The sequence below is a fragment of the Leiobunum rupestre genome, chromosome 2 (assembly GCF_980474605.1).
Source record: "Leiobunum rupestre chromosome 2, qqLeiRupe1.1.hap1, whole genome shotgun sequence".
NCBI classification, from domain to species: Eukaryota; Metazoa; Arthropoda; class Arachnida; order Opiliones; family Sclerosomatidae; genus Leiobunum; species Leiobunum rupestre.
In genome coordinates, this window is record NC_143385.1 from 9,641,047 (window position 1) to 9,661,584 (window position 20,538).

Consider the following 20,538-nt stretch of genomic DNA (forward strand, 5'->3'; position numbering starts at 1 on the left):
GCGGGCTTTACACACCCCCACCCAAAAATTAGGCGCCGGGGGAGACCAAGATCGTCCATAGCGTTGATGAAATCTTCATCGCCGCTATCGAGGGGCGAGGTGTCGTCGCTCCCAGCAGGGCTTCGACGACCCACAGCTGACAGGTCGACGACCCACGAGGGGCCCGCTAGAACTTCAGCGGCCGAAATCGGCTCGACCGGAGTTCTTACGTCATTCCCCTGCCCAAGTGCGAAAGCCTGCTCAGAGCCACCCTGACAACTGCCCTGGGTGACGCCACCGAAGACAGACGGGATGGGGTTTCCCACCCGACTAGTCATTTGACCCCGAGGCCAGCGGGCAGCGCTGAAATAAGTGAGGAGCCCATCCTCCGTCGCGGCTACCCATGTGGCCACCGACCGAACACTGGGCTTAGCTGGAGGGGGTGGTTGCCGTCCCCCTCCATTTTTCTGCGGAGGACTGGCTTGAATGGCGGCGGTCTGCTCTGGCGTGCGTTGGGGCTGGGCGGTCTGCCCACTTCCTCCTCGAAACTGGACGGTCTGCCCACTTCCTCCTCGAAACTGGACGGTCTGCCCACTTCCTCCTCGAAACTGGACGGTCTGTCCACTTCCTCCTCGAGACTGGGCGGTCTGCCCACCTCCTCCTCGAGACTGGACGGTCCGTCCACTTCCTCCTCGAGACTGGGCGGTCCGTCGACTTCCTCCTCGAGACTGGGCGGTCTGTCCACCTCCTCCTCAAACGGCGGGATCGGGATCGATGCGTCGAGCAATGTTGGCTAGAAAGTAGGCGCAGTTGCGCAACAACGATCAGCTTCAGGTTGCGAATTCGAGGTATCTCAAATTTTCCATAACGATGGAGTAGACCCACACCCAAATTCTGCTAAACGACGTTCCCCCTGGAACGCAAGTTGTACGGGTTCGCTGGGGGGTCTACTAATCTCCATCTCTGCCGGCGATTTCGTTTCTTCGGATGAGAGAGGGTTTACTCTTTCTCCGCCGGCCCCCCTTCTCCCGCTTGGTCTCGGGTGGGGTAGGGTCATCACCCTTCCACAGTGGGGTGAATGACTTCAGCTGGGACACATGCGTTTCTCCTATGAAATCACCGGAGTCCGGGTCCCCCAGCCGATACGTTAAAGGAGTGGTCCTTTCCTGCACTACAAACGGCCCCTCATACTTGTCTCCTAGCGAAGCCGTGATACCACGACTCGCGTCGGAAAGATGAGTCTTGCGCAACACGAGGTCTTCGCCATTGTAGAAAACAGCTCGATGGCGCTTGTCGTAGTGCAGCTTTTGCGTAAGATTCGAATCCTGTAAATTCAACCGTGCATGGTCGATTGCATCATGCAGCCTAATTTTCAGTTTCTCTGCGTACACGTGCCAGCGCTTCGATCACCGGAAGTATTTCCTGGTATCAACTCAAATCTCGGCCCAAGTGCTGCAGCTGAATACCCTGTCGCGCCACTTTCGCCTGAGGGCAAAGCGAAGCCTAATTCTGGGAGACAGGCGTCCCAATCCTTATGCCGTACAACATAAGAAATTATCTTTGTCTTAATAGTTCGATTCATCCGCTCAATCAGATTTGCTTGAGCATGATACGGGGATATCGTTTTCGGGCGAATACCCTAATCCAAACAAGCCCTTTTGAACTTATTACTAGAAAATATGGATGTATTATCAGTGAGCACTTGCTGTGGGAATCCATTCCGACAAAAAACTTCATACATTTTCTCCCATACTTTCTCCGTAGTCATTTTTCTAAGCGGAAAGAGTGCTGCCTACTTAGTAAAATAATCTACTATGAAGAGTAGGTTCTGATTTCCCTTTGCAATCAGCGGTTACTAATTCAAAAGGCCTTTCACTAGGAACGCTAGAAAGTAGCCCCGGGGTTAGCTGCTGAGATGGCTTACACTTTTGACACACCTCGCAACCCCTTACGTACTTCATAACGTCCCGCTTCATTCCCGACCACGTAACTCTGACTTTAAAACGTTTGAACGTCTTACAATGAAAATACTTAATGATTGGTACCCTAAGCTTTTTAGGGACCACCACTTTCCAAGCATTTTCCAGCCCGTCCTCATCCTCCTCGTCCCAAGGAGCGAAATACCTAAACAATCGGCCATCTTTGTCCATTATACACTGATCTAGTACTGTCCCGGCTTCCAATGCCGTATTCGGACTCCCAGAGCTTCTAACCTGCTCTAACTCAGCGATAATCCTCGCTAACCCTAGATCAGTAACTTGCGAACTTATGATGGCTTTCCTGTCAAAAGGCAGCCCCCACTCCTTGGAAGAGTTTTCTCCCTCCACGGAGTCAGAAGAGTTATCCTCTGAAACCGCCAATGTGACACCACCGCCGCTTCTCCCTGGCCTTCCTCGGAATCGAGAGGGGCTCTAGTTAAAGCATCTGCTACAACATTTAATTTCCAAGGTTGGTACAGAACCTCGAAATTACAAGGTTGTAACTCCAAGGCCCAGCGGGCAAGCTTACCCACTGGATCCTTAAGGTGACGTAACCACTTCCAAGCTTGGTGATCGGTTTCAATCACCACGTCGGCCCCCTCGACGTACATTCGGAACTTCTTGAGGGCTAAAACCACTGCAAGACATTCCAATTCCGTATAAACTGCAACCTTGTACCTCTTCGTGGTGGAAGGGAGTAACAGGTGGAGGGGAAACCCTTCATGCTGGCCAACTAAGGCTCTGCTTCTTCCTTAAGCTAAGGTGTGAGGTATCGTGCTGAGGGCTGGGTGGTACCGGGGAAGCGTAAATACGGTATCGTGAACGATCCCCTCGGGGCACCAGGCGACACCCCGTTGTATTTTATCCTTCCGCCCGGACAGAGGATTAAGGGCGGTGACTTTTTACTTTCCTCTTTTCTCGTGGGACCAAAATGGAAACACAAAAAAACAAACAAAAAAACCAAAAACCGGGCAAGGGTTCGAAAGAACCCGGCCTTAAGCAAGGGGAGGGTTCGAAAGGACCCAACCCAAAACAAGGGGAGGGTTCGAAAGAACCCGACCCAAAGCAAGGGGCGGGTTCATCTTCGGATGTTACCCCCCCTGTTTCTAACCTGGAGGGGGGACTTTCCCCTACAAGAACCCGGCCTAGCCTTCAAGGGTCTGCCTCTGGCAAGACCCAGTCGGTGAAGCAAGGGTTCAAGGGGGAGAAACCCCTCAGTAAAACTCAAAAGCGGAATCGACGCCGCAGGGAAAGATTGATGCAGGAGGAGGTCTCTGGTAAGGACGACCCCCCGCCATCACTTTCAAAACGTTCCAGGGAAAATGACTCCCCCGATTCCCAGTCTCAGGTTTCCAAAAAGGTGAAGTCTCACGACCAAACCTATAGCGAAACCTTAAGCTAAAGATGGTGTTGGATTTTGATTTGGCTGTTGAACGCGTTCAACAGTCCATTATCGACTCCTATCACCGCAACTGTCCGGCAAAGCCTGCCAACCGGCCAAGGCTAGTGCCTTGGTGGAACAACGAGATTGGCAGGCTGCGCAAAAAAACTCGTAGGCTCTTTAATAGGGCAAAGAAGGGGGGTGATTGGGATGCCTATAAACGCACCCTCACCACCTACCATAAGTCTATCCGCGATGCCAAGAAGGCTTCATGGAGAGACTTCTGTGAGAACATAGCGGATGTTCCCAGTACGGCCAAATTAATGAAAATTTTGGCACACGATAATACTAAGCATCTTGACACCATTAAGTTGAAAGATGGTAGTTTTTCCACGTCCGGTAAGGACACTCTGACACATATGTTAAATGTACACTTTCCGGACTCTAAGCTCACTAGCAATTTTAACACTGACAATCGCCCTTTGAGGATCAATCGAACCAAAAGGGAAGATTGGGCAGTGGCGAATAAGGTCGCCACGCATTCCAGACTTATATGGGCTGTAAAGTCATTTAAACCCTATAAGTCCCCGGGACCGGATGGGATTTTTCCTATCCTCTTACAGGAGGGCATTGATATTCTATGCCCTATGCTGCTGAGAATCTACAGGGCTTGTATTGCTCTAGGGCATTTACCTAGCACCTGGAAGCTTTCTCAAGCGATCTTCATACCTAAGCCTGGTAAATCTGATTACCTGGAAGCTAAGGCATTTAGGCCAATTAGTCTTACCTCTTTTCTCCTAAAAATTCTGGAGAAAATGGTGGACAACTACATTAGGGAGGAGGTTCTTTGCAACTCTCCTCTGTCGACTGTGCAGCATGCTTACCAGAAGGGCAGGTCTACTGAGACCGCCCTGCATGGTATCAGCAGCTGCCTGGAAAAAGCAATTGAGCACAAGGAAATTGCGTTAGCAGTTTTTCTTGATATTGAGGGAGCCTTTGATAAGGTCTCCAGCGCAGTTATACTTAAGGCTGCGAAAAGGTTTGGTATCAATGACACATTGTGCCTTTGGATCAAATCTATGTTAACTGACCGAAAAGTGGTATCCTCCTTGCTGGGTGACTCCCTTATGGTCTCCACCAGTCGTGGTTGCCCACAGGGGGGCGTTCTTTCTCCCCTTCTGTGGTGCCTGGTGGTGGATGAACTCGTTCGGAGGTTGAACAGGGGAGGATGCCGCTGTTTCGGTTACGCCGATGATATTGCTATCATCATTACTGGGAAATTCCCGGCAACAGTGAAGGACGTAATGAGGAGGGCCCTAGCATCAGTTGAGAGCTGGTGCAGGGAGGTCAACCTCATGGTTAATCCTAATAAAACTGTCTTGGTTCCTTTTACTCGTAGAAGGATAAAAGGTATGTTTGAGGGTATTTCCTTATTTGGAAAGGACCTAGTTGAGAGCACCGAGGTGAAGTACCTCGGGGTCATCCTGGATAGCAAACTAACATGGAAACCACACCTTGACTACATAGTCAAGAGGGGCAAAATGTTATTTTGGAGAACTAGAAGTGCAGTTAGCAAGACCTGGGGCTTAAGCCCCAGTACTGTGTACTGGCTGTACACCATGATCATCAGACCTATCCTGTCTTATGCAGCTGTGGTCTGGTGGCCAAGGGTTACTTTAAGGACTGTGCAGTTTGATCTGCGCACTCTGCAAAGGCTGGCTTGTGTCGGCATTACAGGAGCCATGAGAACAGCCCCAAGCGCTTCTCTGGAAATACTCCTGAATATGCTTCCTCTGCACCTTTTTATTGAGGAAGCTGCCCTTTTAGGTGCCTATAGGCTTAACCAAAATGGCTGGTGGAAGGCTAATAATTGGGAGCATAGCCACACCAAGCTCTTCCGAGATATGTCCAATCAGATGCCGATTTTAACAATGGGCTCTGATCTGATGGTTACTAAACTCCACTTTAGTAAACCTTTTGAGGTCAACTTCCCTAGCCGTGCGGAGTGGAGTCACTTGACCCTCGGTACCAGAGGAGAGATCGTCTGGTTCACTGATGGGTCTAAGACACACTATGGCACTGGTGCGGGGATGTATTGCCTTACTAATAATTTTGGCTTTTATGAAAGTCTAGGGATACACACTAGTGTATTCCAGGCTGAAATTTTTGCAATTTGCTCCTGTGTTGCTCACTGTTTACATCAGGGGTATCATGGGAAGGTTATCCAGATTTATTCAGATAGCCAGGCTGCTCTTAGAGCTCTCAGCCAGTATAGTATTCTTTCTAAACTGGTTTTTAGCTGCTTAGATCTCCTCTGCACTCTTGGGTTGCACAATAAAGTTCAACTTTGTTGGGTACCTGGGCATAAGGGGCATCTTGGGAATGAGAGGGCCGACGCCTTGGCCAAGGAAGGTGCGAGGGCTGGGTTCATTGGTCCAGAACCTGCTCTCCCCATCTCCCGAGGACTTGTACGCGGCTTAATCTCCAAGTTTATGTCGGATCGTCAACTCAGACAATGGTCTGAAATTGAGGGTCAAAGGCAGGCCAAAGAGTTCACTCTTGGCCCTTCTAGGGAGAGAGCTAGAGAATTACTCTCGCTCTCTAGGTCCAGTATTAGGATTGTTACTGGCCTACTAACAGGTCACTGCCATCTTAACAGACATTTAACGCTTATCGGGGTCAGTGATGACCCGATTTGCAGATCTTGTCTAGCTGAGGAGGAAACTGCCTCACATGTACTCTGTAGCTGCGATTACTATGCAGCCCAGAGGTTTGAGCATTTGGGTATGCATCGGTTGGAGACGTATGACGTCTCTAATATCACGGCCGGGCAGATTTTAAGCTTTATGTCGGCAATAGGACTTATTTAAGTCAACCAGTTTGGGGATGCACAATGGACCTTAGGTCGAAGTGTTTGGCTTGCCACCCCACTCAATAATAATAATAATAATAATAATAAACCTGCTCTAACTCAGCGATAATCCTCGCTAACCCTAGATCAGTAACTTGCGAACTTATGATGGCTTTCCTGTCAAAAGGCAGCCCCCACTCCTTGGAAGAGTTTTCTCCCTCCACGGAGTCAGAAGAGTTATCCTCTGAAACCGCCAATGTGACACCACCGCCGCTTCTCCCTGGCCTTCCTCGGAATCGAGAGGGGCTCTAGTTAAAGCATCTGCTACAACATTTAATTTCCAAGGTTGGTACAGAACCTCGAAATTACAAGGTTGTAACTCCAAGGCCCAGCGGGCAAGCTTACCCACTGGATCCTTAAGGTGACGTAACCACTTCCAAGCTTGGTGATCGGTTTCAATCACCACGTCGGCCCCCTCGACGTACATTCGGAACTTCTTGAGGGCTAAAACCACTGCAAGACATTCCAATTCCGTATTCGAGTAGTTGCGCTTATAAGGCAACGGGGACATAACCCTTCCTATTCCCGCCTTCCTGCTCTCAAACAGCACCTAAGCCCTTTATACTCTCATCTCATTTAATGAGAAAATTCCCTTTTAAATCCGGGAGCGCCAACTCCGCCGTGTTTTTAACCTGCCTACTTAATTCCCACATAGAATGAGTCGTCTTGGCCCTCCCTACCAGCGTTCCCCAAAACAACGAGAGGTTTCTCCGAAGTGAAGGGAAAAGCGGCTAGGGACAAAGCCTACATTTGCGGTTGCAAATGCGGGCTTTACAACGCCCATTAAATATTTTTGAAACCACATTTGAAACTTTTTGTTGCGAATAGTGTTACAAGTAGATCCACTCTTAACTTTTCCTTAACCAAGATCAAAACTTCTCCTCAATTAAGTTTCCCTCAATGTTTAAATATCTAATATGTTTGGTTGAAAATAACTCAACTCTCACTTCAGATGAATCTGGGGAGAATGTCTCCGAAACGTTGGTAGCAGAAGGGCTTGCTGAAGTTAGAAGCTCCGGACAAAAGTTAAGCGAGTGAGTGCCATATACATATTCTTCAATTTTACTTGTCGGATCAGCTATTAGGAAAGGAAAGTTTGTCAATCATGCTATGTCAACTCAACTCTCAAAACTGTTTTTAAAGTAGCCTTGCATAATTATGATTGCAGAGGCTAAATGTGACCTGTAAAATGTCAATGATATCATATTGGTGGGGGGATCGCTTAATTAGCTACACCACTGAGGAATTTGTAAGGAAATTGAGTTGTATCTACAAGATTTTATATGGAGTGAAATAATACTTTATGTTGTGACTAAGGTTACTGGGCTGCCAGAGTACCTATAATCCCCATAAATTCCTATATTTTCAAATTATTCCTATTTTGCAAAAATGTTGCCTATAAATCCCTATAATTTTTAAAATTAACATTAGGTAGCTGCTGAAATGTACTAAACACCTTAATTTATTGGGAATCTTAAAAAATCACTTAGCAGGGCTCCTACTTGGTAATAACTGGGGTTATCACTTATTTCCCTGGCTGCTGTAAGCAGTGTTATGCCATTCTTATGGAAAATCCAAACACTAAATCATTTTTCCTATTTTTATTTTAAAACACGTTTTAAGAAAATATTGAAGCAATATTAAATTTGATAGAAAATAATTTAAGTTTTAAAGTATTTGACTTGTTATAAGGGTTTGGAAAATGTTCCTATATAATCCAATTTTTTCAAGTGATTTTTACCTATAAAATTCCTATATTTTCTGTGGTAGGTTCCTATAATTTAAAAAAATTAATAGCTGGCAGCCCTGAGGGTAACTTGTTTATACCAAGAATGTAGTTATTTAGTCTTAAAGAAATAATAATCAGCTAGGCTAATACCCAAGGCATCACCTTAGGCCTAAGTCATCTAGCGATTTTTAATCAGGTGGCTCGGTTACAATGTGTAGGAGGGTGGTGGCAAGCCCTTCATGCCTTGTGAGCCAACAGCTCCTTACCCCTACCCTTACTATTACCATTAACCTCAACGGTATCAGGGTAATATTTTCCCCTGGCACAATTAGAGAGGAGTTCTGAAATACGTGACTGGCATGTGTTTCAAGTGCCTAGTAAAACTTAAGTTATATGGAACCAATGAGATAGTGGGCTGATTTATTTTTTTAGGGGAAGTAGCTTACAACTACAATTAATTTTTAAATATTACAACTATGAGCATGAGGGGGATTGGGAGCAACGCTAAAAATCATCTCAACATAGTCATTCTCCCTAAGTATAAATACATCCATTCTTGTTTATATTAAATCCATGAAATTAAAAAAAAATATCAAAATACACCCAGTGCTTGAAATCTAATTTATTGTTGATAATGTACTTCTTAGGGCCCAACAAAAGTTAAAAGACATTGAAGGTATATCCAAGGCTGCTGGCAAAGGGAAATGGGGCAGTGACCTTCCTCAACTTCATGTGCGAGATGTCAAGAATGGGATTGAAAATCCAACTAATTTTGTGGATTCTTTGAAAAAACAGCCACAAAAGGCAATTGTAGAGCATGTACGTGATGGAAGCACCGTCAGAGTTTTGTTGCTTCCTGATTTCTATAATGTTTTGGTACTTATAGCTGGCATTAAGGTAAGCTATCAATATTTTGCAATGATTTTTTGGTTATCTACAGTAACTATGGAACTTCTTACTCTTTAAACAAAGCTCGGACTTTGCAGTGGAAAAGGTGACACAGTTACTGTATTCATTTATTTGCCCACAGAAAACTTATCTAACCCTTTAAATAAGGAGTATGCCTATTCAACCGAATCCCATTTGAAAGAATTTTTCTAGCAACAATTTAAATTTATAGCCATGGCATGATTTTTCATAAATATCTGAATTTGAGTTTCAAAGATATAACAGGGTAAGTTTTTTTTTCAGACTATAGTACACTTTACTTTAGAAAATAGGAACTTGTAGGTCAACCATCACACGGGACCGTTTTAAATGTTATTAATTGGGAATGTTTTGGCGGTATTTTCAAAAATTTAATATTGTATGCAAGTACAGAATGTAAATTTTTTGGGGCAAAATACAAATTATTGGCCGTTACTGAACCTCACAATGAATATTTAACGCAACCGCGTTGAGAATATAACAGAAAGTGCACAACATGAATTTTACTCTTATATACATAAATATTTAAGTGTAAATAGATGAAAACTGTATTTTTAAATTAATTTTTAGTTTTTTATAATAAAAGCAAAGAAATAAAATAAATAGCCCATAAAAAACAAAAAACACAAAATACAAACATATTTACCACGGCATTGACATTGGTTTCATATTTTAGCAAGCATTGGACAAGACCATTGCACTTCGTCCCACGTGTTACTTGCTGTCACATGGTGGTAGTATAAGATAGGTTAGGTGAAGTGACAGGGGTTCCCAGAAATGGACTGCTTTTGTTCCCCACCCAATACTGAACTAATAAAACAGCTCTTGGTCAGTTTTACTTCGCCCAATTTTATTGTTTTGGGAGTTTTTCGATCGAATGGGATTCGGTCGAATGGGCCAGGAACATTAATAATACCTGGCAGAGTTAATTATTAAAATATTTTCTGCGGTTTACCTAGAAACGTTTATCGTCATTGAAAATGATGGAGAGTAATTATTTAATTAAAAAAAGATTATCTATTTTGAACAACTTCAAATGGGATGTTATATTGGGTGGGCCTTCTTCATCTGATGTTGTATTACTCGATTGAAGAAGATGCATAGATGGAAAGCTCCCATTTAAAGTTGTTTTAAATAAACTATCTTTTAAAATCGAAGAAGTTTAAGTCTTTAAACATTTTAGTTTCTGTTTGCGGAAAGCAGTGTACCTAAGTATTTTTTATAAAAATTGCTGAAATGATAAAATATGAAAGTTTTATTTTGAATTTTGCAAATTGATACGTGATGTTTTTTACGTGATCTCTTTTCCACCCTTAATGTATAATATTATTTCTTTCATTAGTGTCCTTCCTGCGGACCAAATTCTCCAGAAGAAGGTGGGGAAGAAGCAAAATATTTTACAGAATCTAGACTCCTACAACGACAGGTTGAAGTGACATTATTGGGGGTTAGCAATCAGAACTTTATTGGAACTGTACAACACCCAGTAAGTCTTAATTCTTTTGTTTTTATAATTAATTGGTATTTATTTTCCTATGTATTACCTTTTCATCAATGCTTATAAGTTGTTGCATTTACCTTATAAAATTAAGGGTATACTTTTAAAATTGCACCTTTTACGCGTATTAATCTGAAGAAAAAATGCGCAATTTTAACCATCTCATCACAGTAACTAAACGTCAGTTGAAAGATATAAAAATAATCTTTTTAAATTTGAACCACTTGACTTTATGCACCATAGTTTTTGACCTCCCTCCCCAAAAAATATTAAATTCTTTATTACATTATATCAAAACACCCAATTCTGATTGCACCACAAAATGTGAAATACTTTACAATATGGCGGCCCAAAGTGGCCCTGACTAGGTGAATCCTAATGTATTGACCCAGTAGCATTCGATTTTAAATTTAAACATGGTTAAGTTAAAATTAATTTAATTTTGGTGCGTAAAGTTTTCTTAGCTTTTTTATATGCTAATTAAAATTTTGTAATTTTCCCAAAGAATTGGTTCATGGATTTGTAAAATTTCTTTGACTTATAGTTAAAATATACCGATAACTGGAAATTTGTTAGTATACCATGCTGAAACCATTTAAAATCAATTTTGCATGTTTTTTTCAAGTAATTAACATGTACATTTCACACAGCATTTGGAATTGACCCTACAATTTCTTTTGAAAAATCTGTCCTCTGACCTTAGTAAATATGAGCTTTTTATTCTTTTTAGAATGGAAATATTGCTGAATTTCTACTGAGCCAAGGATTTGCGCAGTGCTCGGATTACAGTTTAAAAATGATTCCCGAAGGAAGAGAAAAATTAAGAGCTGCTGAAAAGTAAATTTTTTTTGTAAAATGTTTATTCTGAACCTAATGTATTTTGTCAATAACGTTAGATTGGCTAGAGACAAGAGGCTGCGAATTTGGAAAAACTACACGCCTTCTGGTGTAACCATAGAGGCCAAAGATAAAGAATTTGCTGGAAAAGTGGTAGAAGTTGTTAATGCAGATGCTTTAGTAGTTAAAACTCCGTCTGGTCAGATGAAGAAGATATTTTTGTCCAGTGTAAGACCTCCCAGGTATGGTTTATTTGTAATATTTTAAGTTGTTTTCAGTTCCGTTTTATGGATTGATTAAAAACACCACTGGCAAAATAATAAAAGTATAAAACCACTTGAAGTTTATAGAAGTGTAACCAAGGGATTCTACAGTTCTACTTCACTTCAGTAATGAACTAAATACTTGATTTTTTTTAAAATGTGTTTCTGAAGCCCCTTAACATAAAAACTTAAAAAGGTTTCGTCAAAAGAATTATTTTTTGGGAATTTTACCATTTTTTATAAAATTAATAATCAGCTAGGCTATTACTAGTAAGAAAGAAATTGTTCTAACATTTTCAATTATTGTGCCAATAATAAGTTTTCACATATATATATAAATAACAAACGTTTTTTAAATTTAAATTTTTATGGAACATTCCTCGCAGGGGCACATTTACTATTGGAAAATTAACTGACCTTGAACCGTTGGATTTACGGATTTTGTTCCAATTAGAAAGTTGTTGCTCGCCAGTGTTCCGGGGTGGTAAATACCACCTGACATTTATTGTGGCAAATTGTGGCAAAAAGTGTCATGGCAAATAATGATTTTTAGTGACAAATTGACATATACTGGCAAATAATAGAAAAAGTAAAAATACTAATAAATTTTTCATATGAAATACCATAAAAACATTTTTAAGCTATTTTTGTAATTATAATGGGGCTATTTTGTATATTTTTGGCATAAATATATAAAATGTTTGGCAGATGATTAATGAGATGATTGAAACATTTAAAAAAAATTAAACCTTTTATTTTGTTCATTGCTAAAAGTTCTAGCAAATAAAGTGTTCTAAGAGTAAAATTTTTTTTCCCTATTTGTCATTAAATGCCATTATTTGTCACTATATGCCATTGTCAAATTTGCCATTATTTGTCACTATTTACCAGTGACATGGCTTATATTCGAAAAAAGTGACATTTTAGGAACACTGTTGCTCGCAATATTATAGTTCAAATAACTTTGATTTCACCAATCAGAAGCTGAGAAATTGAAGGTTAATTAATTGAACCTGATTTCTGTAAGATTGGTTGTCTTTGAATGACCTTGTACCATGACTTCAATTATAAAATTATTATTATGAACTTAAAGATTAAAAATTGTTGCTTTTATTGCCATCAACGTAACCTGGTGATAATTCCATCAGCGATGAAAAACAAAATACTGTATTGTGTGGATGAATATTAATGCACATTGAAGCTATTATTAAGCTCACGAGAGAATGAAACCCACATTTTTTCAAATGATAAAATTAATAGTAGTATTTAATGCATTTGTTAAAGGCTTGAAGAAAATAAATCTGCTGAAGCTCCAAATGATGCAAAAGGAAGAAACTTCAGGCCTCTCTATGACATTCCATTTATGTATGAAGCCAGGGAGTTCTTAAGAAAGAAACTTATTGGGAAGAAAGTCTCAGTCTCAGTAGATTATATCCAGCCAGCATCTAACTCATTTCCAGAAAAAACATGCTGCACTGTCACTATTGGAGGAATGTAAGTTTGAGTCGGTCTTATTTGTACAAATCCCGTACAATCTAGAGGAAAATTATTTTAGAATTCTTGAAATCGACTCAAATATCCAGATATCTGGGTGAAAATCAGTCCAAAAAACCAAAAATTAACAGTAAAATTGCGCATTGAAATCCCAATCAGTTACTTATTTCGGAAATCTGAGATTCAAAATCCTATACGCAAAATGTGAAAGTGTCGAACCCCTCAGTCTTATTAGTCTACTGGGCAATAAGTAATATCGTACAAAGTTATGCTATGATACTAGTTTAATTTTGAGCTTTTCTATTTATATTTTACTTTCTTCACTAATTCCTTACATTTTGGCAATAACATTAGGTTCAATTAAGAAGGGAAATCAGGTAATTTTAGGTTTTTTTTAAACTGAAATATTGGCAAAATTGAACTACAGCGGCCTCATGTAAATTTGCTTTTTTTGTGGATAATGTAGCACTTGACGCGTAGAACTTAATTTTAAAAAAGTAGTAATTTTAGGGGATTACCTTTTTTTTGTTTTTTGGCGGAGAATGTAGCGTTTGACGCGTAGATTACGAAGTTTTTTTTGTGGGCCACAAATGATAGTTTTTTTAATTAACGTAATGTTAAAAAAGTAGTCATTTTAGGGGATTAGTAACGTTTTTCTAAAAAATAGTTCCGTCGTGTATCCGTCGACACCACTTTATTAACGCGCCCCAGCCCCATTCCGAGCATTGACGGTGGGCCCTCTGTAATCGTACCTAGTGGCATCGTAATTAGTGAAATCGTATCAACTTAATTAGTAACAAAAATGAGAACAGGTTTGCTTCCAAAACACGTAAAAGACGTTACTAAATTCCCCGTATTGGCGCCTTACGCACTTTGAGATTCCCCGTATTGGCGCTTAACGGCGCCGCGCACTCACTTCGCTCAAGCGCTAGGGGCACGCGCGCGTCCCCAACCCCATACAAAAAAGCGATGGGCCATCTATAACGCAGTACCCATAGATATAAGAAATGTATATAAAGGTCTAGATAAATTTCAGGGTGTCTAAGCCTAACATAAAATACGGAATTGACACCTAGCAGACATCGAGAAAAAAGCGTTTGTGGCCCAAAAATACAAAACACCTAGAAAATGAACAAAACCTGTAATTGATTTTATAAAGTACGGGAATATCACGTGGAAATTATTAGGACACCGAAACTGTGGTGTCGGCGAACACACGACGGAAATAAGTACAACGAAACACGTGAAAATGCCCAAAAATGATAAATTTTTAAAATTAAAAAATAAAATTAAATAATCATTTCCGGCCCAAATAAAAAATACCCTCGGCATCTACGTGACAAGGTCTATCGGGCGCAACCAAAATTAATATAAAATTCAATGAGGCCGCTGTAGTTCACTTCACCCGAAATATTAGTTAAATTATGCCAGGAATTTGAATATCAAGAAATTGTTTATTGATGTTTTCTGATAGATTTAAATTTTAGTGGAATTTTCCCAAACACAAAACCGAATAGTTACTTTCTAGCATTGTTTGTAGAGAAAATTTCTGAGATAATCAGAGAGAAATATCTTGATGTCTTAGCTGGAAAATGGTATCATACACATTGAGTGTGATATTTTAATTAGTATACGTTAACAGAAGATTTTTGAAACAAAATATTTAGTGCCCAAGTTTTTAGTGACTGTTAACAAATTACGTAAGTTAGAGGGGAGAAGATGGGGTTTGTACAAGCACTGCTAAAAGTTACAAGGGGAGGGGTTGCTCAAATGTTAAGACACAATTTTAATAATAACAATAAAAAGCTTTTATTTGATATTCCAGTTCAGATCATATAGATGCTTGATTAATTATCTTAAGGTACACTGGCAGTTTAAATACTGGTTTTTCTGATTTTTAAAAGTTTGATTAGTTTGTGGTAAATTTGTTTAGTTTTGGAAGAAATTGAATCATTCTGGGGATTATATTATTGGTTATGTAATTTAGGAAGTAGGGCCGTACCAAATGTTAGCTTGCGTTATGTAATTTGTGAACAGTATCATTATCTTATAAATTTTATCCCAATTTAGTATCAGTTACATTTTCTAAAATAAACTTTTTGAAATTAGTAATGTTGCTGAAACACTGATTGGAAAAGGATTGGCAATGGTAATACGCCATAAATCTGGAGATGTTGATCAAAGGTCATCTCATTATGATGAACTAATGGCCGCTGAAATGAAAGCCCAAAAAAGTGGAAAAGGAATGCACGGAAAAAAAGATAATGCTGTGCATAGAGTTGTGGATTTATCTGGGGCAAGTATTTTAAACTTACATTAAATTGGTAAAATAATTTGTGCGTTTTAGTCAAATGAAAAATAGTTATGATAAGGTTTAAATTTTTGAGCCATACGGTTAAGTTTCACAACAAAATACCATAGGGAATATGCCAGATACTCATATAAAATAACATTATGGATATTCTGTTAATTTTTACTAATGATTTGCAAGGTCATAAGGCCTAATGGGTATTATTAACAATTGACGGCTTTTAAAATTCATTTTGCGCGTGAAAATACCTCTACATGTTATGGTCAAAAAAGCACTCAAAGAAGGCTGTGTGTCGCTTGCTAAAACGTCATTTCAAAATCCGTCCATGTCTGGCTGGTTTTTTAAATTTTTTGGGCAATTGGCTGTATTTTTTGTTTTCAGTGTACAGTATTCGATCTAGGAATAGACTACTTTTGAATTTAAATATATTTTGTCAGTTTTCTATTTGAACTGTGAATGATTTAATTTTAAATTGTTTAGGATCTTTCGAAGTCAAAAGCGTTTTTCCCTTTTCTTGAAAGAGCTGGCAAAATGGAAGCTGTTGTTGAATTTGTGGCGAGTGGCTCGAGACTTCGACTTTACATTCCCAAAGAAAATAAACTAATAACATTTTTACTTGGAGGTATGTTCATTTATTTACATGTAATGCAGAATTTAACTAGTTATGTAATTGTCTTACTAAGAAACATTTCAGATGCATTTGTTCTATATGAAACAAAAGTTAATTTGGTATATTTTGATATCCTTGGGGAATGCTTACAAAAGACAGAAAATAACCAAATACTTATTGTTTCCAAAATAAGTGTTATTGTTTATGTAAAATGGGAATTTAAGTTAGAAACCGACTGATTTTTATTTCAACAAATATTTCTAAGTCCTTTAATCCCAATATAGTGGTGATAAAGTTTTCATATTACCGATAATAAGGTCATACTGTTCTTATGATATAGGAATATCCTGCCCAAGAGCTGCAAGACCAGGACCAAATGCAACTAGAATAGAAGGTGAGCCATATGGCGAAGAAGCTTTATTGTTCACTAAAGAATTATGCTTGCAACGAGAGGTAAGTTTGAATCCTAGGAATTTCATATTGTCAGTCTGAGCCATGAGGACTTATTTAAAAATGCGTGCATGGTATTTACCATTATTTCTGATATCATAATTTAACCAATTCCGCTGTGTGTCATTTTATGTTGATTTTTTACTGATATGTCAAAGCAGTGCCAATACGGATTTTTTCCTATAATTTTTCCTGATTTTGACAATACCACCCCCGAAAAACGAGTCACTGACCATCCAAATGACATTAGCTAGATCAAATTTCAAGGTTAGCTGCGTCATCTACACTGTTTTTAATAAAACTGGTTTTTAGTAATTGGAAAAAATCTGGTGAAATCGGTATTGGTATATTAGACGCAAATCAATAAATCTGTAGAAAAAGATATTGTTAACTGATATCATATTGGTTTGAGTCCAACTAATATGTATTAATAAACTAAAACTTTAAACACACTACCTTCCTTTATAACTGAAATTTCACACCAGAAATTAACAGAATCTATAGCTGTTGGATAAATAAGAAGCAATAGATTAAATTGATCAGTTTTCAACTTCCCAATTTATTAACCTGTAAACAAGGCACCTTTAGCAAATTCTACTAGGCGACTTGCGTTATTGGTTGTGCTAGAATGAAATGCTGAATCAGGTATCGAGAAATGTGAAAAATTTACATTAATCTAAATTGCAACTACACCACAAATTGCAAAAAAACTAATCTAAATTTGCACTATCTTTTAGAAGTATTCAACATTTCATTGTTAAATGGTTGAAACGTTTTTGTACAAAAATCATATGATTTTAAGATAATCATTGTAGTGGTCTCACTTTTTCAGGGAATGTAATTTTAAGATGGGATAGAAATATGCTGAATTGATTTTCTCGCCCATATGTAATCAAAATTATAAATGAGTAAAAACTTATCCAAGAGTTATCCTGAATCTCTCATCAAAATTATTAAATGTCTACACCTAACAATATTGAATGGTTTCTCGAAGTGTTGTAGTTGAAGCGAAGCTCCGCCTTGAAACAGCTGCCATGACATTATTTCATGTCACAGTTCACAAAGCGAGACACCAAATAATAATAGGCATCTTAATGTTATGGCCGATTGTAACGTGTCACTATGGTCACGAAAAAGAGCCCCACCAATAAGCAAGCTACAAATATCATTTCTCATATTTTGTTGCATTTTCTTTCAAAAAGGTTGAAATACAAGTTGAAGCTATGGATAAGGCAGGAAACTTTATCGGCTGGCTCTGGGTTGAAGGAGTAAATCTATCTATTGCTTTGGTTGGTGAAGGCTTGGCTTCTGTTCATTTCACGGCAGAGAGATCTCCATATGCTAGTGAACTTAGAATTAAACAAGACAGTGCGAAATCTAGAAAGGAGAAGGTATAGTGGGATTTGTTTAAATATACTGGTAATGATAGTCATATAAGTTTAAATTTTTTAGATTTGGCTCAATTATGTTGAACCAAAAGCTGACGAATTAATTGAAAATGATGATGCTGACAGAAATGTTAATTACAAAAAGGTTGTAATCACTGAAATTAAGCCAGATTTAAACTTCTATGCACAACATGAGGAAGATGGTAAGTTTTAATATATTTTTCGCTCAGGTATAAAACACCCTTATAATTAATAATAACGCAACTTACGTCTTGGTTTGGTTGTTGCAAAGGTCCTCAACATTTTCCATAAAAAATATTGTAATTGTCAACGAATTATATTTAAAAGTTATGTTTTTTAGGACCTAGACTCGAAGAGATGCAATTACAAATGAGACAAGAATTGACAACAAACCCTCCTTTACCTGGTGCCTATACACCAAGGAAAGGTGATCTTTGCGCAGCCAAGTTCAGCGATGATGGTCTCTGGTACCGAGTTAAAATAGAGAAAGTTACTGGAAGTACAGTACAAGTATTCTACGTTGATTTTGGAAATGTATGTCAAATATCTCAATTTTGTTACTGTTATTCTAATTAATATCTTATTATAGAGAGAAGAAACACAATCAACTGTTTTAGCTGCATTACCAACACTGTATCATGGTGTTCCTCATGGCGCCCATGAATATGCATTTGCTTGTATTCATCTTCCAAAGGATGTAAGTGTAAATTTTTTAAATTTGTAGCAACAATGTATTATCATGCTTTGAACTGTCTCTTTGCAAATACCTTTTCATATGTTTTGGAGGCATAATAAAAGTTGATTTCTTCCTTTCCTAAGCTTATCTTAAATAAGGATTTGATTTCGAATGATATACATTGCATTAGCTTTCATTCAGGTCTCACCACTCTAAATCATTTTTTCGTTAGCATGTTTTTCTTAAGTTAAATAAATATTTACAAACAGTGTAAAAGTAGTTGAATTTTATTTATTTACCAAACCAAGTATATTCTGTGGTTTTAATTTCTTCTCAATTTCCAAAAAGTTTCAAATTTAAAATTTTTCCTCTAGCCTTGTAAGGGCAGAAACACGTGGGCTCCTCACTGTTTGAGGAGAGAGACTGGAGGAATTCAAATTTGATTTTCAATACTGGCCAATATGTTTTTCTATGTAACTAAATGCAAAACTTAATTTATCCATCTCTTAGCCTGAAATTATTGAAGAAGCTCGATACGTCTTCCACCATGACACCAACAATCAATCTCTTAAACTGAATGTTGAGTACAAGTTGAGTGGAGTAGATTACGTAACTCTTGTTACCGAAGATGGTGATGATATTGTGAAAGGTCTTTTAAGTGAAGGTTTGCTACTAGTGGAAAAGAAAAGAGAAAGAAGGTTCCAGAAATTCCTCAAAGAATATGTTAATGCAGAAGACGAAGCAAGAAAGAAAAGGGTGAGTGTATACTTTTTTTGCCATAGGCACATTGTCTTCTAGTATTTGTAACTCATCAGTCATAATAGAACTAGGGGGAAATTTTAATTCACTCTTTTATTTTTACAGCTAAACATCTGGCAGTATGGTGATATTACAGATGATGAAGCTAAAGAATTTGGGATTTAAGTTTTCATAACTGGGAATATTCAAAATATAAATGAAATTATAAATAGAGGTAAGATTGTAAGGAAAGGACCTTCCAATCTCTTTTATAATGGAAAATTAAAATTTATATACCTTAATTAATCCCAAGTAAATGTGATTTGCTGTTAACAGCAAGACCTGAGTGTTAATTATTAATAATTCATTTCCCTTTAATTAATTTACACTTAAATTGTTCAAATCTCACTTTTTTTGATTATATATTTTCTGTATCCTTTAACTGTTAAAATTTAAAATTTTGGATAATATAAAAAAATACGACTGCATGTATCAGAATAATTATTTATATTTCTAGTATTTATAAATTTAACCACCTATATGTCAGATTTATAATTTTCAAGAATATTTTTCAATTTGAATTAGTTTTATATAAATATTGAAACTTATTTTAGGGGATGAATGTACACATCTTCCAGATTTTCTACACACCTTGAAATTTATGTAATTTTCAATTCTTACTAGTACCTGTTCATAATGTCAATTAATAGATAGGTGTATTACCACTTTATAGTTTTCTTACAGCATATAAGTATATTACAAAATTTGTTATTTATATGAATATTTCTTATAAATCTTCTTTGTGTAAAAAAAACTTTTTGTAATGGTTTGAGATTTGATTGTTGCATATGTTTAAATTTCGCCGAAGGTTAATATTGCCAAATATTTTAGGGATGCATTTGTTGAGGAATATAAGTTTTATATATTTGAAAAATAAAAATCTTGGAAGGTCAGGAATTTTGTCTTTTAATGCCATATAGCTCTACAGTGTTTATAGCACAAGCCTATTATAAAGTGTTTTTAAGAAAAGATATAAACCTCGTACCCTAGATTCGAAATCACAGCTTTGCACGTAGTAAATAGGGTTTACCCACAACTCTGAAAACATTAGCTCCATAGTTACCATGGTAACCAACTATAGATAGCTTACTACAGCCATGGCCATAATTTCAAATCCCATATAAATATGTGAAAGTAATTAGTCCCGCTAGGGGCGCTGTGTATCCTCTCAAAATATGTAAACTCTAATTCAGGGCAAAGGCGCAGAAATATAATTAATTCTGATATAAATGCTTCTTTCGAGTTTCAACACATTTGGAAAAACTAGGTTGGAATAAATAAAAATA

General features: G+C 38.1%; 1 protein-coding gene across 2 annotated transcripts in view; it reads left to right on the forward strand.

Annotated features, from left to right (window-relative positions):
• Tudor-SN (Staphylococcal nuclease domain-containing protein 1) overlaps positions 1-20,149 on the forward strand; it is a 34,933-nt gene extending 14,784 nt beyond the window's left edge. For both annotated transcript variants that reach the window (XM_090165385.1, XM_090165384.1), the window contains exons 4-18: positions 7,203-7,284; positions 8,627-8,876; positions 10,249-10,392; positions 11,135-11,241; positions 11,301-11,483; positions 12,789-12,998; positions 15,108-15,294; positions 15,790-15,931; positions 16,260-16,372; positions 17,572-17,760; positions 17,822-17,960; positions 18,119-18,312; positions 18,368-18,475; positions 18,965-19,210; positions 19,319-20,149. In XM_090165385.1, coding sequence (XP_090021511.1) covers positions 7,203-7,284; positions 8,627-8,876; positions 10,249-10,392; positions 11,135-11,241; positions 11,301-11,483; positions 12,789-12,998; positions 15,108-15,294; positions 15,790-15,931; positions 16,260-16,372; positions 17,572-17,760; positions 17,822-17,960; positions 18,119-18,312; positions 18,368-18,475; positions 18,965-19,210; positions 19,319-19,378 — 2,354 coding nt within the window. In that variant the 3' untranslated portion in view covers positions 19,379-20,149. The remainder of the gene's footprint in view (positions 1-7,202; positions 7,285-8,626; positions 8,877-10,248; positions 10,393-11,134; positions 11,242-11,300; positions 11,484-12,788; positions 12,999-15,107; positions 15,295-15,789; positions 15,932-16,259; positions 16,373-17,571; positions 17,761-17,821; positions 17,961-18,118; positions 18,313-18,367; positions 18,476-18,964; positions 19,211-19,318) is intronic.
• The last annotated feature ends 389 nt before the right edge of the window (positions 20,150-20,538 follow it).